General features: G+C 36.9%; 3 protein-coding genes across 4 annotated transcripts; 1 reads left to right on the forward strand and 2 right to left on the reverse strand.

Moving 5' to 3' along the window:
* The first annotated feature begins 106 nt into the window (after window positions 1-106).
* On the forward strand, window positions 107-1,605 carry LOC118274233 (uncharacterized). The gene is made up of 4 exons (XM_035591662.2): window positions 107-470; window positions 569-738; window positions 1,048-1,128; window positions 1,439-1,605. The coding sequence occupies exons 1-4, from the start codon at window positions 218-220 to the stop codon at window positions 1,520-1,522; spliced, it is 588 nt and encodes a 195-aa protein (XP_035447555.1). The 5' UTR covers window positions 107-217; the 3' UTR covers window positions 1,523-1,605.
* Window positions 1,606-1,857: 252 nt separating this feature from the next.
* LOC118274061 (V-type proton ATPase subunit D-like) lies at window positions 1,858-4,015 on the reverse strand. Its single transcript, XM_035591414.2, has 5 exons — window positions 3,737-4,015; window positions 3,202-3,440; window positions 3,045-3,126; window positions 2,551-2,671; window positions 1,858-2,120 (listed from the first exon to the last, which is right to left on the reverse strand). The coding sequence occupies exons 1-5, from the start codon at window positions 4,001-4,003 to the stop codon at window positions 1,966-1,968; spliced, it is 864 nt and encodes a 287-aa protein (XP_035447307.1). The 5' UTR covers window positions 4,004-4,015; the 3' UTR covers window positions 1,858-1,965.
* An 891-nt stretch (window positions 4,016-4,906) lies between these two features.
* Window positions 4,907-14,075, reverse strand: LOC118274062 (mucin-2). 2 transcript variants are annotated; one of them, XM_035591415.2, is made up of 8 exons: window positions 13,888-14,075; window positions 12,878-13,810; window positions 12,105-12,206; window positions 11,727-11,798; window positions 10,760-10,866; window positions 9,660-9,721; window positions 6,845-6,932; window positions 4,907-6,451 (listed from the first exon to the last, which is right to left on the reverse strand). In XM_035591415.2, the coding sequence occupies exons 1-8, from the start codon at window positions 13,975-13,977 to the stop codon at window positions 5,053-5,055; spliced, it is 2,853 nt and encodes a 950-aa protein (XP_035447308.2). In that variant the 5' UTR covers window positions 13,978-14,075; the 3' UTR covers window positions 4,907-5,052. The 2 variants fall into 2 exon arrangements, with proteins under 2 accessions (XP_035447308.2, XP_050563801.1); XM_050707844.1 differs by lacking the exon at window positions 11,727-11,798.
* Between the last annotated feature and the right edge of the window lie 4,612 nt (window positions 14,076-18,687).

An 18,687-nucleotide genomic window follows, 5' to 3' on the forward strand; every position in this document is an offset into this window, starting at 1 on the left:
TAAAATATTTGTAATAACGTAGTTAATGTATTGGTTATCGTTTCTAGCAAATACGTGCTTGCGCCTATTGTAGGTAGGTACTTTATATATTTCACGATGTGTAATCTAAACAAAACCCAAAAAAATAGTTTCCTTAGCAACTTCTAACAGTATCTTGTCATGCTTTTGTGATAAAAATCATTTTTCGCGTAGTAAAAACTCAAGGTTAACATTAACAATGGACCCTCTTAACACTGATGCAGGCGTTCAAGCTAATATTCCTGAACCAGAGCATGAAGAGGCGGCTTTGAAAATTAGACCTTTAGAGAGGATAAAACTTCATCCGAAAGCCCCTGTTGAGGAGAGTAGTTATGGCAAGGGAAAGAGTTTTAGCCGACCATGGATCCTACAAGATGGACGCGAAGCTCCCGATAAAGGGAGTGAAATGCGTCGCAGCTATCAAATCCCTAAAAAACCTCATCGCGGGGAAGGTAATTGCATTGCTCTTCATTTATTGGCAAGACCAGGAGACGGGAATTAAACCTGACACTTACCTACTGCCATGTATATCATTTTCTGTTCTGTTTAGGTGTTCGAAAGAGAATGCTGACTGATTTCTTTTGGGAACAAATGCTGGACGAAGTCATCGATGAGTTGGCTACGACTCAACCAGTTTCCGAATATTGTTCGGAATATGACGCTAATTATATCAAGGATAACTTTGAACCTCGCAATTTGGAAATCACTGCTGATAGAAATGTAAGATATTTTTGTCAGATAAAATATTTACCTATTGGGGATACTTCCCTCTTTATTTGCATAGGTGAGTATGTTCTGGCTTTGGCTCAAAGCAGGATTAGGAACGATGAGGTTTTTAATCAGTAAGAGTCTGTCAGTATTCGCACTATGCTAGTATTTTAGTCGAGTTGTGAGTATTAAGGAGTTCTCTCTCGTTTCGTTTTTAGGACAAAAGCGAGAGAGAGCTACTGGACTAAAATACTAGCGTAATGCGAAGAAGGAGGAAGAGTCTGACATAAGGTACCTACTAATATGGATTTGTACTTTCAGATGCATCTCAAATATCCTTTGTACGGCACCGGATCAAGTGCTATCACTTTTTACAGCGAGACCATAAAGAAAGTTGGTCCAGTGAGTAACAATTTCTTTATACTCAGTAATAGTACAATTTTATTAGTAGTTTTGAACTGTATACTACTAGTACTTACTGAAAATCAGCGCCAAATCGAACCGTTGTGCTCGGAATACGAAATTTTAGCTGAGCACTGGCCTTTTTGCGCCGTGTTCCTTATTTATTTACTTGTTTTGCATGCATTCCTTTATAATGGTGGAAATAAACTGTTTTTCTTTCTTTTTTATAAGTACCAACAACTTCTTTTTTATAAACACACGTTAATGGGCATTTTAGGAGCCTTTTAAACATGCGCTATTTTCATTACAGGGTGAGATTTTAGAGAAGTTCCGAAGATGCCAATACTTTACTCGCCCAATGGAAGAACGATTGGATGATGGCTGGGTTTTGTAGCTTTATTTTACTTAGCTACCGAGCATTTTCAACTTTATTAGTTAAATTATGTCGTATTTAATAAATTGCTTTAAAAAATATAAGCTTTTTTGTGTATTGCCACTACACTATGCGTATGCGTTTCCATGACCCGTTCTGATGAATTGCTAATTATTATCTCGCAGGCGCTTTAACTAGTAGGTAGGTAGATATGTAGAATAGGGTTATAGATTCACAGGAATAGGGAGAATAAATGATCTGTTAAAAATGTTCTAAATGTCTTCCTCTTCGGTTTTCATTTACTCCGATTTACAGTTATGTAGGTACTTACTAACGACAAAAAACACGCATTTTCATAAAAATAAATATACTGAACAAAATAAGGAACATTCCTACAACATAATTAGAACAAACAAAATTGAACACAAATAATAACACAGTTAGGTACATTTCACATTTTAACCTTAGAATAGGAGGTCATCGTCATCCCAGTTGTGTGGATAGCAGACGGGTTTGAAGTCGCCCGAGTCTGTGGTGGTGGTGGTCAGTGAGGAGCACGCGAGGATGCTGGTCAGACACTCTACGGAATGACGGCGAGGAGGCACGCCTGGTTCCGTTTCTGTATAATGGAATAATTTATTTTAAACGTTCTGTATAGTAGATATTTCTCAGCTTTTGTATGGCCACAGAAACTTAATGAATTCTTTTCTCAAAAATCCTGGCCCAAGACTTCAAGCTTGCTCCTATGTCGTGAGTTTCCAAAAGACTGCGCCATTGGCGCGGTCGCTGGGCAACTGGCTGCCATGCAACGTGTCGCGGGTTCAATTCCCGCACGGAACAACTCTGTGTGATCTACAGATTGTTGTTTCGGGTCTGGGTGTCGTGTGTAGGTATGTGAAATTGTATGTTTGTAAACGCAAGGAGAAAGTCCATATGTATCCGGGAATCGAACCCACAACATGTTGGACAGTAATCCAACCTCGCAGCCAGTAATTTGTAAGTAAATATATTTGAATGGAAACGTGTAATAAGTATTATGTATGAGATACCATCAGCTTCCCCGGTTTCGCCACCACCTCCCGCGCTGACCGTCTGCCGTAGGAACGCGCGCGCCTGGCTTTTGACCTTCTTCGCCTTCACCATTTTTAAACGATGAAATTCTTCTCTCTCCTATTTTAACAAATAATTATTCAAATTAGCTTCTGCCTAAGGTTTCGGCCGTGTTTCCATGGGATAAAAAGTATCCTATCATCCAAGTCAGCTCATACCCTGTCTGTACACCAAAACTCACCCACCTCTTAAAACTGGGCTTAGTTATAATGTCTCATGGTTTGACCTAGCCTATATCTGCTAAATTAAATCTAGTATTTGGTTTATGACATCATAATCTGTTCAGCAGCTATAGAGTGATTGACGGACAAACATCCGAACAAACAAACTTTCACATTTATAATATTAGTGCGATACGTGCTCTTTCAAGGTTTCTATGTCTATACTACCTATGATAACTATAAATAATGTACATAAATCAAGAGTAAGTTACCCTTTCATCCATTTCCATCATTATATAAGTTTCAGTGTTCCGTAATTTCGGCATGATAACTTTTTCAATACCATTCACTTTCCTGTTGAAATCACCATTACATTAGAGCTAGGTAATAGATAAGTCTCATTTTTAATAATATTAGTTAAGATTTCACCTTAAAGTAGACCTAATAGACTCATCCAAGAGGATACAAGTGTTTCTCAAAGAGGCAAACTTGACGAGAGTTCGGACAGCCTCTCTGAATGCTTTCTTGGCCTCACTGGTGCGGTGGCCACCGGCTCCAAGTCCTGCATAGCGCAACGAGTCACATACCCCTGTCTCTTCAAGGGCTTGCAGGGAAATTGTCGACACTCCTGATATGTTCTCCGATATACGTTGTACTCGGATTTGGGCCTGTGTTGAATGGTTTATGACGATTAAAGACATATTAAAAGTGGTTGGGAACTGTGGCTATCTATAGCATAAATGGATTTTATTAAAGAAAATAAAAGTTCTCAGGAATATTTCAATTTGCGATAAATGCATAAATCATCGCCATGACGTTCATAAGATTACTATTTCTGCTAACATCGCCATGAGTCGTGAACACTTGAGCGAAAGGTTTTAGGGGTTTTGTGGGTTCACTAACCATGAACAATGGACTAAAATATATATATTTTTAAACTAAGTTTCTTAACAACTTATCTCACTTGACCAATATTCTCAAGCACCAATGCATTGGACTCGCCGTTCGTAAACTTTATAGCGGCCAAAGATATGTAGGCTTCTCTCAGGATATGGCCTAAAATGGCCTGCGTTGAGGCCAATTCTGTTGCCGCCTGCCTACCCCTGATGCGGAGAGCTTCAGCCTTCCTCTTCAGGAGCAGGTACCCACGATTGACTTGCTCCTGCCTATGTTTTATTTCTTTCAACATAAATAGAGATGCAGTCACAGGATACCGATTCTCAGTATTCATTTTCGAAAAAGATTTCCGACAATTTCTTTGATAACGTCTTTCAAACAACGCCAAATCAACAGGGACAATGACTTTTGGTGGAAAAGTAAAAACATTGTGTCAGTTTTTCGTACTAGAAACTTTTTGATATTAAAAATTGTATTTGACATTTGACATTATCTACTTGGGGCTCTAGTGTGGCGTAAGGTCTCCTATCTTTATCTAATATCAAGCAAATTATCAGTCAATTATTTACATCTACCTTGTGATTGGACGAAAAGGACCTTATGCCTCACCAGTGCTCGTACAAATCGTAGTTTTTCATTAATGTAGAATTAATATGTAGATTGTAGTGAAGATATCTTGTGCTTTCGAAAAATATGTTATAATCACTATTTATTATTGCATATAATTACAGTTCACGACTTTTAATTCTATTGAGTAAATTAATAAGGGCAAAGTTATTGTCAAATAATAAAGATGGTTACACTCAACATTGATGGATTCGATTAATCAAACGAAAATGAACAGAGTTTTTATAAATTCATAAAAAAGTTAATATTTAGATTCGATTTATTATTACACACTGAAACTTTAATTTTACTGAATCGAATTAAAAGTCGGAATAAGTGGCCCTTTCCTGTCATGCAGGTATTCGTCCACAGTGATCTAGTTTGTGAGTGAGCAGTCCGATTCTATATCTTACATGTTTTTTTTGCTATCATCGGACTGCACGCAATATTGTGAACTTCCGCACGACAACAAAAGTGCTAGAACTACTTATGTGAAAGCCTCTATTTAATATTATGTTATTGTTCGACGTTAACAATCACATTGAAACCACTGCTATTGACATTACACTGGTATACAAAGGGAATTACTTAAGTTAAGACAACACTTTATCCTTACAATAAAACGAAAAAATATAGGAAATACTCATTATTTCTGTCTAACTTCTAAAATATTTCTTTACATTTCATAAATGTATATTTATAAAGCAGTCTCTCTTATTACAAATTATTCTACAGTTATCACTGGTCAAATTCAGTCCCAATAATACTTTCTAAGTCTCAGCTATCCGGCCAATAGTTATAACTTCCCGATGGAGGGGGGACGGGCATGGGCCCGTTGGGGGGCGGCCCCGTGCCGGCGCTGTAGGGGGACCCTTGCGGGGACCCGTACCGCGGCCTGAACCACGGTCTGCTGGTGTACTGGTACTGGTTACTCGCGTAAGCTGCCAAGTTCTGTCCCGTGGCGTTTGGGTAAGGATTCTGCGGTGATTGGTTCGGCGCGAACGCAACGTTCGGCATGTTAGGGAGATTCGCTGTCGGATACGTCTGCGGCGCCGGCGTCGTGGACGGGGAGAACGACGTCTGAGAGTTCTGTGATGTCGGCGTGCTCGGTGGTGCGTATGTCTGGCTCGAGTTTGGGGTGGACCCGTTCGACGGGTTGTAGGTGGGGGGCGGCTGTGTCGTGGGCGTCTGACTCACATACGCTGTGGTCTGGCTTCCATTCGACGTACCGTACGTCGGCGTGCCATTCTGGTTGGCCGGAGTAAACCCCGTCGTCTGCGTCGACTGTCCGTCTGACGTGAACGTCTGTTGGTTTTGCACAGTTCCCGTCAATGTGTACCCGTTATCTTGTGATGAAGACGTAATGTAATTGGTCTGACCGTTAGCTCCGTTGGTTTCAGTATCCGTGGACGTGGATTGTCCATTGCCATTAGTAGGCGTGGTCTGTGAGACAGGTATACTGTATTGTACTGTCGCATTGTTAGTGGGTACTGTGATAGTTCCGGAGTTGCCTTGCATCATGTACTGCTGAGGTAGCCCAGTGTACTGTGAAGTGGGCGTTATGAAGGAGTTCGGAACTATTTGTTGTAATGGAGGCTGGGTGCCGGGGATCGTCTGCGCTGGATTCGTCAAGGGAGACGACGGCGGTGGAGCTTGCACTATGGGTATGGTCCCTAGACTAGGGTTTAGTTGATGCCCAGCGAGAGCTGCGTTCAGTTGCTGGGCAGATAGCTGCGTGTTGAGGTTGATGCCAGTGGGCATGTACTGCGAGGTGGCGGGCATGTTCATGGGCATTAATGGCACGTTATACTGTACTCCGGCGGGCATGCCCAGCTGGTTGGGTTGCATGACCGTGACGTTCTGTCCAGGCTGGAGAACTTGTTGGAAGCCTGGAGGGAGAGCACTCTGCATGAGGTTGGGATGGTTGGCAGGTATCATGTACACCTGACTGTTGGGCGGGCCGAGCATGGTCGGGACTTGGCTTATGTTCAGGGGATTCTGCAGTACCGTCATGCCTTGCGGTACAGTGATCATTTGTACGTTTTGTGCTGTGTTCTGGACTTTGCTGAGGTCTTGTTTCTGTCCGTCTTTGCTCGTTTGTATTTGTATCGCGTTTCTATCGATCTGGCGAATGTACATTCCCGTAGCGTCTGGGCCTAGACCGGGAGATGAGACACTGTGAACAAAGAAAAGGAAGATTAGCATCTATAATTTTTTTTATGGTATAAGCCGGCAAACGCGCACACGGACCACCTGATGGTAAGCAATCGTCGGCATCCATGGGCTCCCGACGCATCAGAGACGTTACAAGTGTGTTGCCGGCCTTTTGGGGGTTAGGAATTTAAGGGTTGTTGGGGAATCGGGGATTCGGAAAATTGGGAAGGGGATAATTGGGCCTCCGGTAACCTCACTCGCACAACGAAACACAACGCAAGCGTTGTTTCACGTCGGTTTTCTGGACTCTGGTCGAGCCGGCCCATACGTGCCGAAGCATGGCTCTTCCACACTTTAGTTAGTAACAAAAATGTCCTTGTAAATATTTAATAATGTTAATCTAAGGTTTACTTACTTCGTCTGTTGTCCCGAAGACACTTGTATGATGGTCCCGTGTGCTGGATTGATTTTCATTCCCATGCTGACGATAGTGCTGTCCTTACCTGTGGAGTGTTTCAAGTTATAGTGCATATTCTGTAAGTTTATATAATCGCTTTGCTTTTACGCATGTGCAAGGGTTGCTGCGCTGTTAGTTGAGTGATCATATTATGTTCTACAGACGCATTGCATATACTAAGTATGTTGAAACTTCAATCTCCTCACAGTAGATCAACCTGTAAAGATATTATTCTAGTTTTCTTTGCTGTTGCACCTCAAGAACTAGGTAATGACCTATTTCCATGACGCGTCTAAAGCTAAAAATACGCAGAAAGCATCGCAAGAATTTCATTTTTTGTGACGCCAAATAGCAAATACTTTTTGGAGTAATCTGATTTTATTTGCATATTGTTCCAAAATACGCTTTGCAAATATTAGTCTGGATTTCTGCAATCTATAAAATGACTGCGTCTCCCCTGGAACTCACTGTACAAAAAGTTAAAAAAGATAATTAAAAATAAAGCTTCTCTGCACTCTGCTCAGGTCTTCTGACGTATTGTATCATATTCTGTAAGAAATGTTTAGTAAAATAGCTGTCATGCAACACGAAGAACTATTTTCTACGATGGCAATCGATAAAAGACTAAGTTAATGAAGCATGTTCGTCAAGTAGTATTTTTTGCCTATTTATACATCATTAATTTTGGTCAAAATCACCTTAAATACTGTAGATGTCATTATCACAAAGTAGGAGAAAGTTACGCATTATTTACAAAGTAAAGTTTTACGCCACACGCCAAGTGCTACTTGTAATTGTAGTTGATTTACAGCCAAAACGTAGTCTTTAGAATCAGCGATAATTGGCAGTTATATAACCCAAGTAATTAAATAATAAATCAGTATTAACAAGAATAGAGGAAATACATAATATTGACGCTAATGCTCGCTCATGTTCTGAAGAATTTGAGTTTATATAATTACGCTTTCAGTTTAAAGTCTGGTATCGCCACCAATATGGGAAATCAACATGCGCATTTAGAATTTTAAACATCTATAAGTACTTTTTTTGAGGGCGATACAACATCCAATGTCTTCTCCGAAAAGTTTCATACTCTTACTGACTAAAAACCATCCCGTTCCTGTTTTTCGAGCCGGAGCCCCGGTAACCCGCTAGGTAGTCCGCAGCTCCAGGTATCAATAAACACTCTTGGATTATGTATATCTACGCTCTATTACATCTCAATATTTACTCGAAGCAGGTAAGAACATTTGAAGGTGTCGAAGATGCTCTATATCACTACGCATTATGCAACGTTTAATATTATTTATTTACGCATAAGCAATGTTGCATTAAAATACAAGTCTCCATTGGAAAAATCTCCTCGTCCAAAACATTATAGCTTTCTTATAGGTATGTGTAGTCCATCGTTGGCAGCACCGACCTATAATTATATTATTTTAATCCAAACCCTATTCAATTTTATAACTTGCCCAAGAAAAGAAATCCAATCAGCTTCAACCCTACATCAGGATCAGGACCAATATTTTTAATACCAACCTTTTAAGACATACATCACTTCAGACGTCCAAAAATCAGGGTTAAACACGACTCACTTGAGAACCTGTAAACCTACAAACTATAGAACAAAGAGGTAACGCATTGCAGCCGCTTCCTTACTGCTAGAATATTATTATAAAGAGAAATAAGCTGCTCTACTATAATAGCAGTACATTTTAAAACAGCAGGTGAGCCAGCGATGCAGGGAAGGCAAAGACCTGTTGACATTAAAAGCATGCTGGATCGTGCGCTTTGAAAAAAATAAAAGAATGCCACACTTAGCGACTAGAGTTTTACGCTTTGCTTTTACATAGATACAGATTAAGCCTCCATGAATTTTAAATTTCAATTCTATTGCGAAACTAATTAAGTCGAAAACCAAAAAGTTAGAAATGAAAGTTACCATGTTTTGCTTACCAGATGGCGCTAATATAGCGTTAAGTCCTTTTGTCCAATAGAGAATACAGTAGTGTCGAACTATTGGACATTAAATTTTTGACCGTTACAGTAATTGGACAATCAAACCTCACGCTACATGAGCACCAAATGGATGGGCAAAAAATGGTGGCCCATTGGGATAGCTTAATATGTACAATGTATGTATTTAATAAAAATATACAGTAGGTATAACAGAATATAGATTCTTAGTCTCGTTGGATCTCAGCAGCTCCCTGTTTAAATAGAAAGATTTCGCAAAATGCTTCTTTGAAGAGAAGGTTTCGCAAAACGCTTCGTCGAAAACGTTTGAAGTATTTGCCGACGTTACAACTAACACCGACCAAAATAATATGCGAATGAAGCATTAATTGGTTGTAAGTAAGCGGGTGGCGGGTGCTGGTTACGATACAAATATTATTTATTTATTTATACACGAGATGACTTGAGCTTTATGTCCATAAATATATCTGTAACATAATAGGACTAGTTTTACGCCGTAAGCAGTGAGGAACAACACGCTATACTCTTTTCTTTCTTACGCAAACATAATAATCCATTACGCCACTACCAATTCGCAAAAAATGACGCGTTGTAAAATAGAAAAGCGTTAAAAATGTTTGTTATTCTTTTACGCGAAAATTGCTGGAGAGAATTGAATGAAATTTTGCATACGCCATAAGCTAGATTGACAGAAGACTATTTTGGTAAAGATGACGAAACCGCTGGTCTAACTTTAAGAGGAGTGATATAAAATTCAAATCATCTCGTATAGAAACAGCAGTAATCTTCAATGTACCTGGGGCCGCGGTCCAGGTGCGGGAATCTCTCGTCGAGTTCTTGTCATGGCTCACATGCGACCTGGAGCATCACATCATTTCAATACACGCACACAATATTAAAAGGCAAGAAGTCAAAACATTAAAAAAAAATCTTCCAAAAATGTTTCTTGGTTATGCGGTTGTCTGTGGTTTCTGTGGCTTAAAAGACTTGTGGTCAAGGCAGAATGGATTCGTCTTGTTGAACTGGAAGCTGTTTAGTAAAATTAAAGTAAAAATGTTGGTATTCTGACTTTTAAGTTCATTCAAAGATAAAATTATAAAGAAGAGAAAATGTATCATGATAAAGGGCTTCAGACAAAAAGTATCAGTTATATTTTCGAAGAGACAGTTTGAATACGGAATTTATAAGTCAGAATACAACACAACCTTATCCTTTGAAGGAGTAGGTTAAAAATATTGTTTCATTTCTATTTTGCCTTTCACACTGAATTGAGATCAATATAATATGATTACCAGACAAAATATATTATTAATTTCATAATTTATTAAATTGTGCGTCAAAATAGCAATGAAACCAAAGCATTTTTTTTTTCTTTTAGTATCTTCATTCTTCTTTGGCCCCCAATTTCCCAATTTTGGTTTCCAGCTGCTTCTATTTTAGCAAGATTTCAATTTTTGCAAAAAAACTTCAATTTTTTGGTAAAGTAACGCCAATTGCTTGACTTATTTTTAAAAAACAATTTTGAATATCAATTTCTTGTCCATAACTTTTCCGCAAACATTAAAATCTTATAGAAAAGATGTTTGCTTTGTTTTAATCAAATTATTTTGCAAAAAGACACTCAAAAATATTCTACATTGTATTGTGCTTATATTCTATTCCAATATGGAGTAAGTACTCAAATGGTAATTAACTGTATAACTTATATTTTTTTATGTAACAACAGGGTACAACTGGGTAGACATAATATCTGATGGTAAGGCCAGTATTGCAAGACCAAAAACCACTACAAATGACTTCCATTCGTTTGTTTATAGCAAAAATCTTTTCTAAGTAAACAGGGCTGAAAGAAAGTCAATATTAAGTTCTTAAATATATATAATTTAAGTGACTTACACTGCAGGTGCTATGGGTCTCAGCTGCAATTGACTCGGAGTGCCATCAGACAACCTCTTCTGACCTCTGGACTCCTGGCTAACACTCTTTGATGGAGTCGAAGTATTCTGAAATGTAAATAAGACTTTTAGATCCGTTTTTTAAGAGGAGGATTGATTGTATGAAAGTTAATAAGGGTAGAAGCAATTGTTATTGAGTATGAATGAAAAAAATAGGGAAAAATGCTGAAAATTACAAGAAGCTTTTAATGATTTTAAAATTAGTAGTGGCATGGTTAGGTTAGATAAAACTGTCTACTATAGACAGTTTTTTTATTAGAGTTTTAGTTAAGTATTAATAATGTTTTAACTCGAGAAATATCAGATTTGTTAATGTATAAAGTTATGTATGCATCTAACTATACCACTAGAATTAATTGAATACAGAACCCAATAACTTATCTATCTGTGATATCCGTCATTAAATAATCTGCAAACACATTTGTCTATTATACAAATGACAGAAGACAGCAAAATTGTTATATCTTTTATGATTTTATTACTATAGATCAAGGTGGGTGGCAAGCAAATTTTTAGTGGGCCCTGTCTTTAGAAGACACACTAACCAACCATTCTGTATTTAATGTTTCACATTGGTAATGGTTTAATTCTCTAGAAGGACCCACATATTGACTTTGGGTACTCGATTTAGATAGATTGTAGTCCAGACAACTTTGGGAACTGCTATAGATATTATTGCAAATACTAGATGGATAAGTTATTGGGTTTCGAAGAAGAAACACAAACATAATACCACTAAAAAGGGGCAAAATTAACAATAACTCAGGATACAATGAAGGCTGCATTAGAAAAAAAAAACTGCAACAAAATCTGCGAAAATAAACCCTATACCAAACCACCGAAGGGATGTGAGGGTAAGCAGAGTAGTAATTAATTAGTCTGTGCTAGTATTAAAACCTAATGCTCACAGATATTATTTGTGGCGACGACGCTTGTCCAGTCGATATTATGTTTATCAAAGAACCACTGCTTGCTATCGGCTGTTGGGAAAATTTTCATCAATATTTGTATATGTTGTATATTATGAGATCTTATAATCTAATACTATGTATGTTTGTTTCTTATGTCACACAATCAAACTTGTGACTTGAATATAACCATAGTAGTTACATTAATATTCATTTATTACCATAAGTTATTGCAATATTAAAATTAATACTTTTTACAGAAAGAATGCAACAATCATATATCATTTCATTTCTTTACATTTTGTATCACACATTTCCTACAGCACAGCAAAATTTTATTATTTCTTTAGCATAGCAAGATAAGTATTAAACAAGTACCTTTTGATTTAGCTGCATGAAAGTGCCTGTAGCCTGCAGTTGCTGTAACTGACCAGCGGTCAGAGGAAGTGATGTCTGCGGTAAAGTGCCTGCCGGAGCTATCTGTAATGTTACATTACATGTAGAGTTATAAATATGGTATTTGTTTTTATAACTTGTTTAACATGAAACATCTATACTAATATATACAGCTGAAGTGTTTGTTTAAATGCACCAATCTCTGGAACTGCTAGTCCAATTTCAATAATTCTTTTTGTGTTGGATAGTGTATTTATCAAGGAAGGCTATAAAATATCATGTTGTGAACAATAGGAGCCAAGCATAGCGGATGAAACAGCGTGGAATATTATACTATAAGGATTCCTTTCCCACTAATTTAAATAGGTAAATATTGCTTTTAATGATGTCACAGTATGACTAAGACTGATGTAGCTACTTTGAATATGTACACATAATAAACTTTTCCATTACTGAGTGACTATCAGACAACGCACAGCTGAAACTACTGGACCTAAGAAGCTGAAACTCGGCATGTATGTTCTTTGAGAAGTGTAGGAGAGCATTAAGAGAGAATTTCTCTAAATTCCCATGGGAATGGAAAAAGAAACAATCACCTATTTGTGCATACAAAGTCGCTGGCAGAAGCTAGGTTACTTATACAGCTTAATCTATTGATCTATTCCACATAATAAGGATTTTATGTTTCTTAACACTAAAATGAATATCAAATAAGTGCAATTTCAACTTAAATAGGTAATAAACAGTATACTTACAGATACAAACTGCTGAGGTTGAAAGTTAGTCAGCCCTGGTTGGCCACCAGTTAAGTCCTGTAGTTGTTGGTACGGTATCAACATAGTTTGTGAGCCTGGAACTGTCCACTGCACAGTGTCGGCCCCTTGTATGTGATATTTGATGTCTTTGTCTCCCTTGTCTGTGCTGTACAAGATCTTTTGACAAGAGTTAGTACTCTGTGCTGCACAAACAACCGGAGTAGATGTCGCCGTGCTCACAGTTGTGCTGTCTGATGTCGAAAGACTTGCTTGAGGGAATGTCAAACCATTTGGTAAGATCATAGACATAGAAGATGGCACACCACTCAGTCGTAACTGTGTCACATTCACTGGCTGCATACTCGATATATCCACTATCTGTGTCCCAAAATTTGGTTGCTGTAAACTTAACGTTTGGCCAAGAGGCAATGATGTGAAGTTTGCATTAGAAACCTGCATCCCAGGTTGTACTATAGGTATTAGCTGCCCATTTTCCTGGTTTAGAACATATTGCTGTTGGGGTTGCAGGAGTTGTAACATGGTCGGTTGGCGCACTGTCATCAGAGGAGTAGTCGCGGGTGCTACACTGACCACGGGGGGGATCACGGCGGGGTGCGCTGTCGATGTTAACGTCGGCGGAGTCGACAGAGCTGCCGTCACCACAGGCGGAGGCACTGGAGGTGGCGCACTAGTGGTCGTCAGAGTCGGAGGAGGAACATTCAGTGCAGGCGGCGGCCCTCCAGCCTGAGCCGCACTCCATTGAGCCAACTCCGCCCGTATAGTCTCTATCAAATTCTGCGCCAGAGACCTCGCGCCCGCCAAAGCTTCAGACCTCGTATGATGTAAGGCCAAATGCAATGGCTCAAGTTTGTCACCCTTCAACACAGCTACCACACCAGTTTCCGACCGAATGTATTCTAAGTTGGTTCCATTCTGAAATAAAAGTTAAAGGTTTATTTTTATAAACGAGTTAGAACGCTAAAATGTAATATATGTATACGAAAACTTACGGGGCCTAGAATACGTCCTTTAATATCAAATGCGGCCGGCGCATTATCCAGACCGATATAAACTTTATCTATAAGACCACCAGACATCATTTAAAATAGCTTTTTATTAGTATATTATTGCATTTAAGTAATTTTAGCGAAAAGCATCTTTCATCCGCAGGAGGGAGAAAACGCGCTTTTGACAGATACGCGTGTCGTTCGGAAATCTTAGTAAAGACACAAATATCGATTTTTCTTTAAATACAACTATTTATTTCAACTGTATACTTAAATTAATACATCAACGCAAATATACATTTTCTGGGAATAAAATTCTGTGACGTGATGAATGAACTAGTACTTTTTCAATTTAAAATTTTGTTTTACAATAGTTAATTTCTGAACGAAATTTGAAGAGCTTGTATTCTCGACTAGTTAGAGTACAATACAAACTGAGATTCTCGACTAGCACATCATTTACTAGTATTGAAAGAGCGTGCAGCTGCAGATTTTATAACTTCGATACGATCTCTGCATATTACTAAATTACTGGTATCTTGACTGGCATCACGAAAAACTCTTATAGAAATAAGGTAATTTTTTCCTCCACTAACGTAGGTCACCGGTGACCTACGTGGTAGTTAACGGGTTAATTATTGAAAAGTATATCACATTAATGTTCATTAGTATTGACATGATTTATCTATTATACATTTTACTAATACCCTTGTACCATATTAGAAATAAGATAGCTGTTTTATTGGCGCGTGCTTAGACGTATGTTTACCTGAACGTAATTTAAATCTAAACTGCATTATAAAGTTGCCTGCCTTTTTTTGTTACTGAAAAGGCAGGGGCCGCCACCTTTTACTTACATCGAACAGGGCTATTGTATTTTTTTTTTATTTAATAAATCCCCTTCGTTTAAACCCTTTTCTAATGCGATGCAAACCGAGGGGCATTTTATCATTGATGGGACTGATGAATGCACAGATGATAAAAAGAAGAGACGCCGAGATGGGGCGAAATGTAATAGTGTTTCGTTGGTTGTTGTAAGCGAATTTTGTAAGAACATTTGTGTTTACACAATTTAATTGGGCATTTTTTTAAATAAGAAATTGGCCAGTCTCGATGTCGAAATTAAGGCTTCTTGAGTTGAACACTTGCAATCACCTATAATATTTTATTTTTCTTTAAAAAGAACGTTATCCCACACTAGGATATCCTCCTGTCGTGGGTACGTTTACAAACATGCAAGTTCACATGCACAAGACACCTAGACCCAAAACAAAAATTTGTGGATTACACGAAGAGTGGCTCTGTGCGGGAATTAAACCCGCTACACGTTCCACGGCAGCCAGTTGCCCAGTCACCGCGCCAACCGCGCAGTCAAAGGAAGGAAGGGATTATTGAGGGAAAAGGATAAATAAATACAATATCACATTGCATACGTAATATCAATTTATATTTCTACAAAACATGATATGCTGTCTCTATATTGTTAAACATTTATGAAAAAATATTACATCTCTGATTTGAACATGGGTTATTGTGTACAATTTATTTATATGAAAAACAGTTATAATTGTCATGATTTCTCACATACACATTATAATACACAGATTTATTTAAGTATACACATTAATGTATAGATAGAACTTATAGGGCTGAAGTCTCGAAATATCGACAGAAATCGGTCGCTAAGTCTTCAATAATAGATTTTGAACTTTATTACAAATAGCTAAGGTTGAAAATCTATTAACAAAATATCTTTTTAGCGATTGAATTTTGTCGTTATCAATGTCGGTACTGCCGGCCCTTACCAGCTATTAGTATAAGATAAGTTTTGAAAAATTAACAAATTAGAGCAATTAAAAACATAAGTAAACAACTTGATCACACTATGCAACTGATTTAAAAATACAATTAGTTTCAGTAATTGAATAATCACTGCTTAAAACTATCACATTAATAACTAAGTATTCTATTTTACGGGACTAGAAGATCAATTTTTACAATAAAGGCTTTTATCTTTTTATTTATAAAAAATATAATTCTATTTTAACTATAGATATACTTGCCACGGTTGTCTATACAACAGGCATAAGTCCAGACCTATCAAAAATACTCAATAATACTTTTTTTTCAAATCGAACCTCAGATGCCTTGATCAGCAGTTGAATTAGCCACCGATCAAAGAGCAACTCTATAATTTTATTATAACTTTCATGACATACAAAATTAATTATTATGTTATCGGCTAACTCACGTAACTGTTTGACGAGGAACTCGACTAGTTTCAAGCGAAGCTAGAGGCTCATATTCATGAACAGCATTTCGCGTCAAACAGTTACGTGAGTAAGCCGATAGCATAATATTTCAAGCAACTCTATAGTTAAAATAGATTTATTTCTTTTTTTAGGAATAATGTCACATTTATTCACCACTAACAAATAGATATAGACATATTTTAGATCAAAAACTAACATTTTTTAATTTATCAGTGGTTACATAGAGCCTTGTATGCATAATTTATATATTTCTTACTCGTAAATCAGCAAATCAAGGACGGAGACGAACTCCAAGCTCGTTTTTTTTTTAATTTGGATAGGTATAACAACTAGGATTTTTATATTAGGAATTCATTTTTATTTGAGTGTGTTGAATTTACCCTGAGTCCAAAAAATATATCTGGATATTATGATTGATCGAGATACTAAAGTGTTTTTTTAGGATTTTCGTTTAAGTGTTTTTATGAGATAGGTTAGATGAGCAGACTGATCACTTGACGTCCGAGTGCAAGATTGTTTTTAACTTTTACGCGATCGACACGTAATCGAATTTAGCCCTCTGGTAGGTTAACTTGGAGCAACCAATCCGAGGGCTATATGCGGTAACGTTTTCATCGCAGTAAAGTAAAAGCAAACTTGAACAAGGCCCTCTGATGTCTACAACACCAGAGGGGTTTACAAGTGTGTTGCTAACCTTTTGGGGGGTTAGAAATTGAAGCAGAATGTAAGACAGTTTTCTAGAACTTTCTTTACTCTTTCCTACACGACGGAAGCACATCTTTAATATTTCAATCAGCCATATTAGTTATTTTTCTTTATATCACTACATCGCTGCATGAGGTAGTCGGATGATATAAATGGAGAAAAATATACATCTGTTCTTTGTACATAACCTCTAAATCACAATTCCACAAGGCTATGGGTCAATTCAAGCTGCTTTAGTACCTACTTATAGTAGGATAGTCATTATAATATATAAACTCTTTTTCTAAACATTTATATTGATCAGCGAAGCTGTTTGGTATACAGGTAAGAAAATAAATATTGTTTTAGTACATAGACAATAGGTAATGTTATACTAATCGCCCTACTCAGAGATATTTAATGATTACTTAAACCAATAATAACGTTCCGAAAACAACAATTACAGCCTACTCAGAGACATTTAATGATTACTTATAGTCACGATTTTGTTCCAAATCGCTCAGGACTGTGTTAAGTAACCAATAGATAAGGACTCTGAGCACGACTGTAAATTGTAGATATATATTTTCCACACAACGGGTACTGTCTCTGTACAAAATCAATCTATATTTTCTCACCTGCATACAAAAATAACTTCGCTGACTGTACATAAGTAATAAATATAATTTCTATAACAATTTATAGTACTTTATACCGTACTCAGAGACATTTAATGATTACTTAAACTATTCCTTGGCAACGATTTTGTTACGAAAACAATAGCTAAGGACTTAGTTAAGTGACCATTAAACAACTCTCAGCGCTAAGTATTTTCTTTATAATTATTTATCATCCTTTTCATTTATAAGTCTGATAGTTTAGCCGCCAATATAATTTAAATATTTATTTATATTTATAAGACTTTAATAAAATACTCATGGTACATTTTTTATGTGAGAAGACACGATTGTAAAGGCAACATAATAAGGTATAAACAGATTTTACCCTGTCATATATAAACTGTCTATTATATTATATATTTAATAATATATATATTCTATATACCAAATGTTATAAAACACATAGTTGCCGTATTGTCCAAAATTTACTTTCCTTTTACATCCTGGCACTAAATTTTGAACACATTTGTTACTTAAACCATTACCCATAGACAAGATATATTTTTCAATCGAATACTTTTTTAATTTTAATACGTTTAGAAGCCACTTTGGCACTTTTTTTTTAAATAACAGTCGCGTAGATCATAGACCACAGGCGTATTCACAGGGGAAGACTGGTACACAGTTAAATACAGACTTTTTACAAGATTCAAGTAAGAAGAGACATCAAGATTAGCTACAGAGTGTTTGAAAATAAATAAATGACAATTACACATTAAATACACGTTGATACGCCTATGGTTAGTTATTCTGGTAATGAGAGTAATGTTGTAGATGTTATTTCACTTAATTATTATTATTATGCTTATTAAGTATTAGGTAATAATGGTGGGGCAAACACAAAGGTGACTTACCAAATCTAAGTAACAATAAAAATATCACCCACGCAAACATTAAAGTATTACTTTTAAAATAATAATAATTAATAATAAAACTTAATTCGTACGTTAAATAAAAACTTAACGACCTAACTTCGTGTTAGTGAGAGACGAAAGTAATCATTAAAAAATATCGTTAAAAATCTAATAATTTCTAAGTTTTTTTTTATCTGCAATACTTCCCGTACAGAAATACAATAGATAAATTTTAAGTCGAATAAGGCTCTAGACAGGAGACGACTGTATTTAAACTGCACTCTGACTGCAAACCAATCTAGTAGTTCAATT

Source organism: Spodoptera frugiperda, chromosome 3, assembly GCF_023101765.2.
Source record: "Spodoptera frugiperda isolate SF20-4 chromosome 3, AGI-APGP_CSIRO_Sfru_2.0, whole genome shotgun sequence".
In the NCBI taxonomy this organism is placed as follows: Eukaryota; Metazoa; Arthropoda; class Insecta; order Lepidoptera; family Noctuidae; genus Spodoptera; species Spodoptera frugiperda.

Bases quoted from the DNA above. Each gene is read 5' to 3' on its own strand.
- LOC118274062 (XM_035591415.2), bottom strand. From the start codon at position 13,977: ATGATGTCTGGTGGTCTTATAGATAAAGTTTATATCGGTCTGGATAAT. The intron at 11,799-12,104 runs GTACTTGTTTAA...TTTTCCCAACAG, and splicing joins TCATGCAGCTAAATCAAAAG to CCGATAGCAAGCAGTGGTTC. The intron at 10,867-11,726 runs GTGAGCATTAGG...TTTACATTTCAG, and splicing joins CGTCGCCACAAATAATATCT to AATACTTCGACTCCATCAAA.
- LOC118274233 (XM_035591662.2), top strand. From the start codon at position 218: ATGGACCCTCTTAACACTGATGCAGGCGTTCAAGCTAATATTCCTGAA. The intron at 471-568 runs GTAATTGCATTG...TGTTCTGTTTAG, and splicing joins AAAACCTCATCGCGGGGAAG to GTGTTCGAAAGAGAATGCTG. The intron at 739-1,047 runs GTAAGATATTTT...TTGTACTTTCAG, and splicing joins AAATCACTGCTGATAGAAAT to ATGCATCTCAAATATCCTTT.
- LOC118274061 (XM_035591414.2), bottom strand. From the start codon at position 4,003: ATGAATACTGAGAATCGGTATCCTGTGACTGCATCTCTATTTATGTTG. The intron at 3,441-3,736 runs GTGAGATAAGTT...CATTCAACACAG, and splicing joins TGCTTGAGAATATTGGTCAA to GCCCAAATCCGAGTACAACG. The intron at 2,672-3,044 runs GTAACTTACTCT...TTGTTAAAATAG, and splicing joins TGATGGAAATGGATGAAAGG to GAGAGAGAAGAATTTCATCG.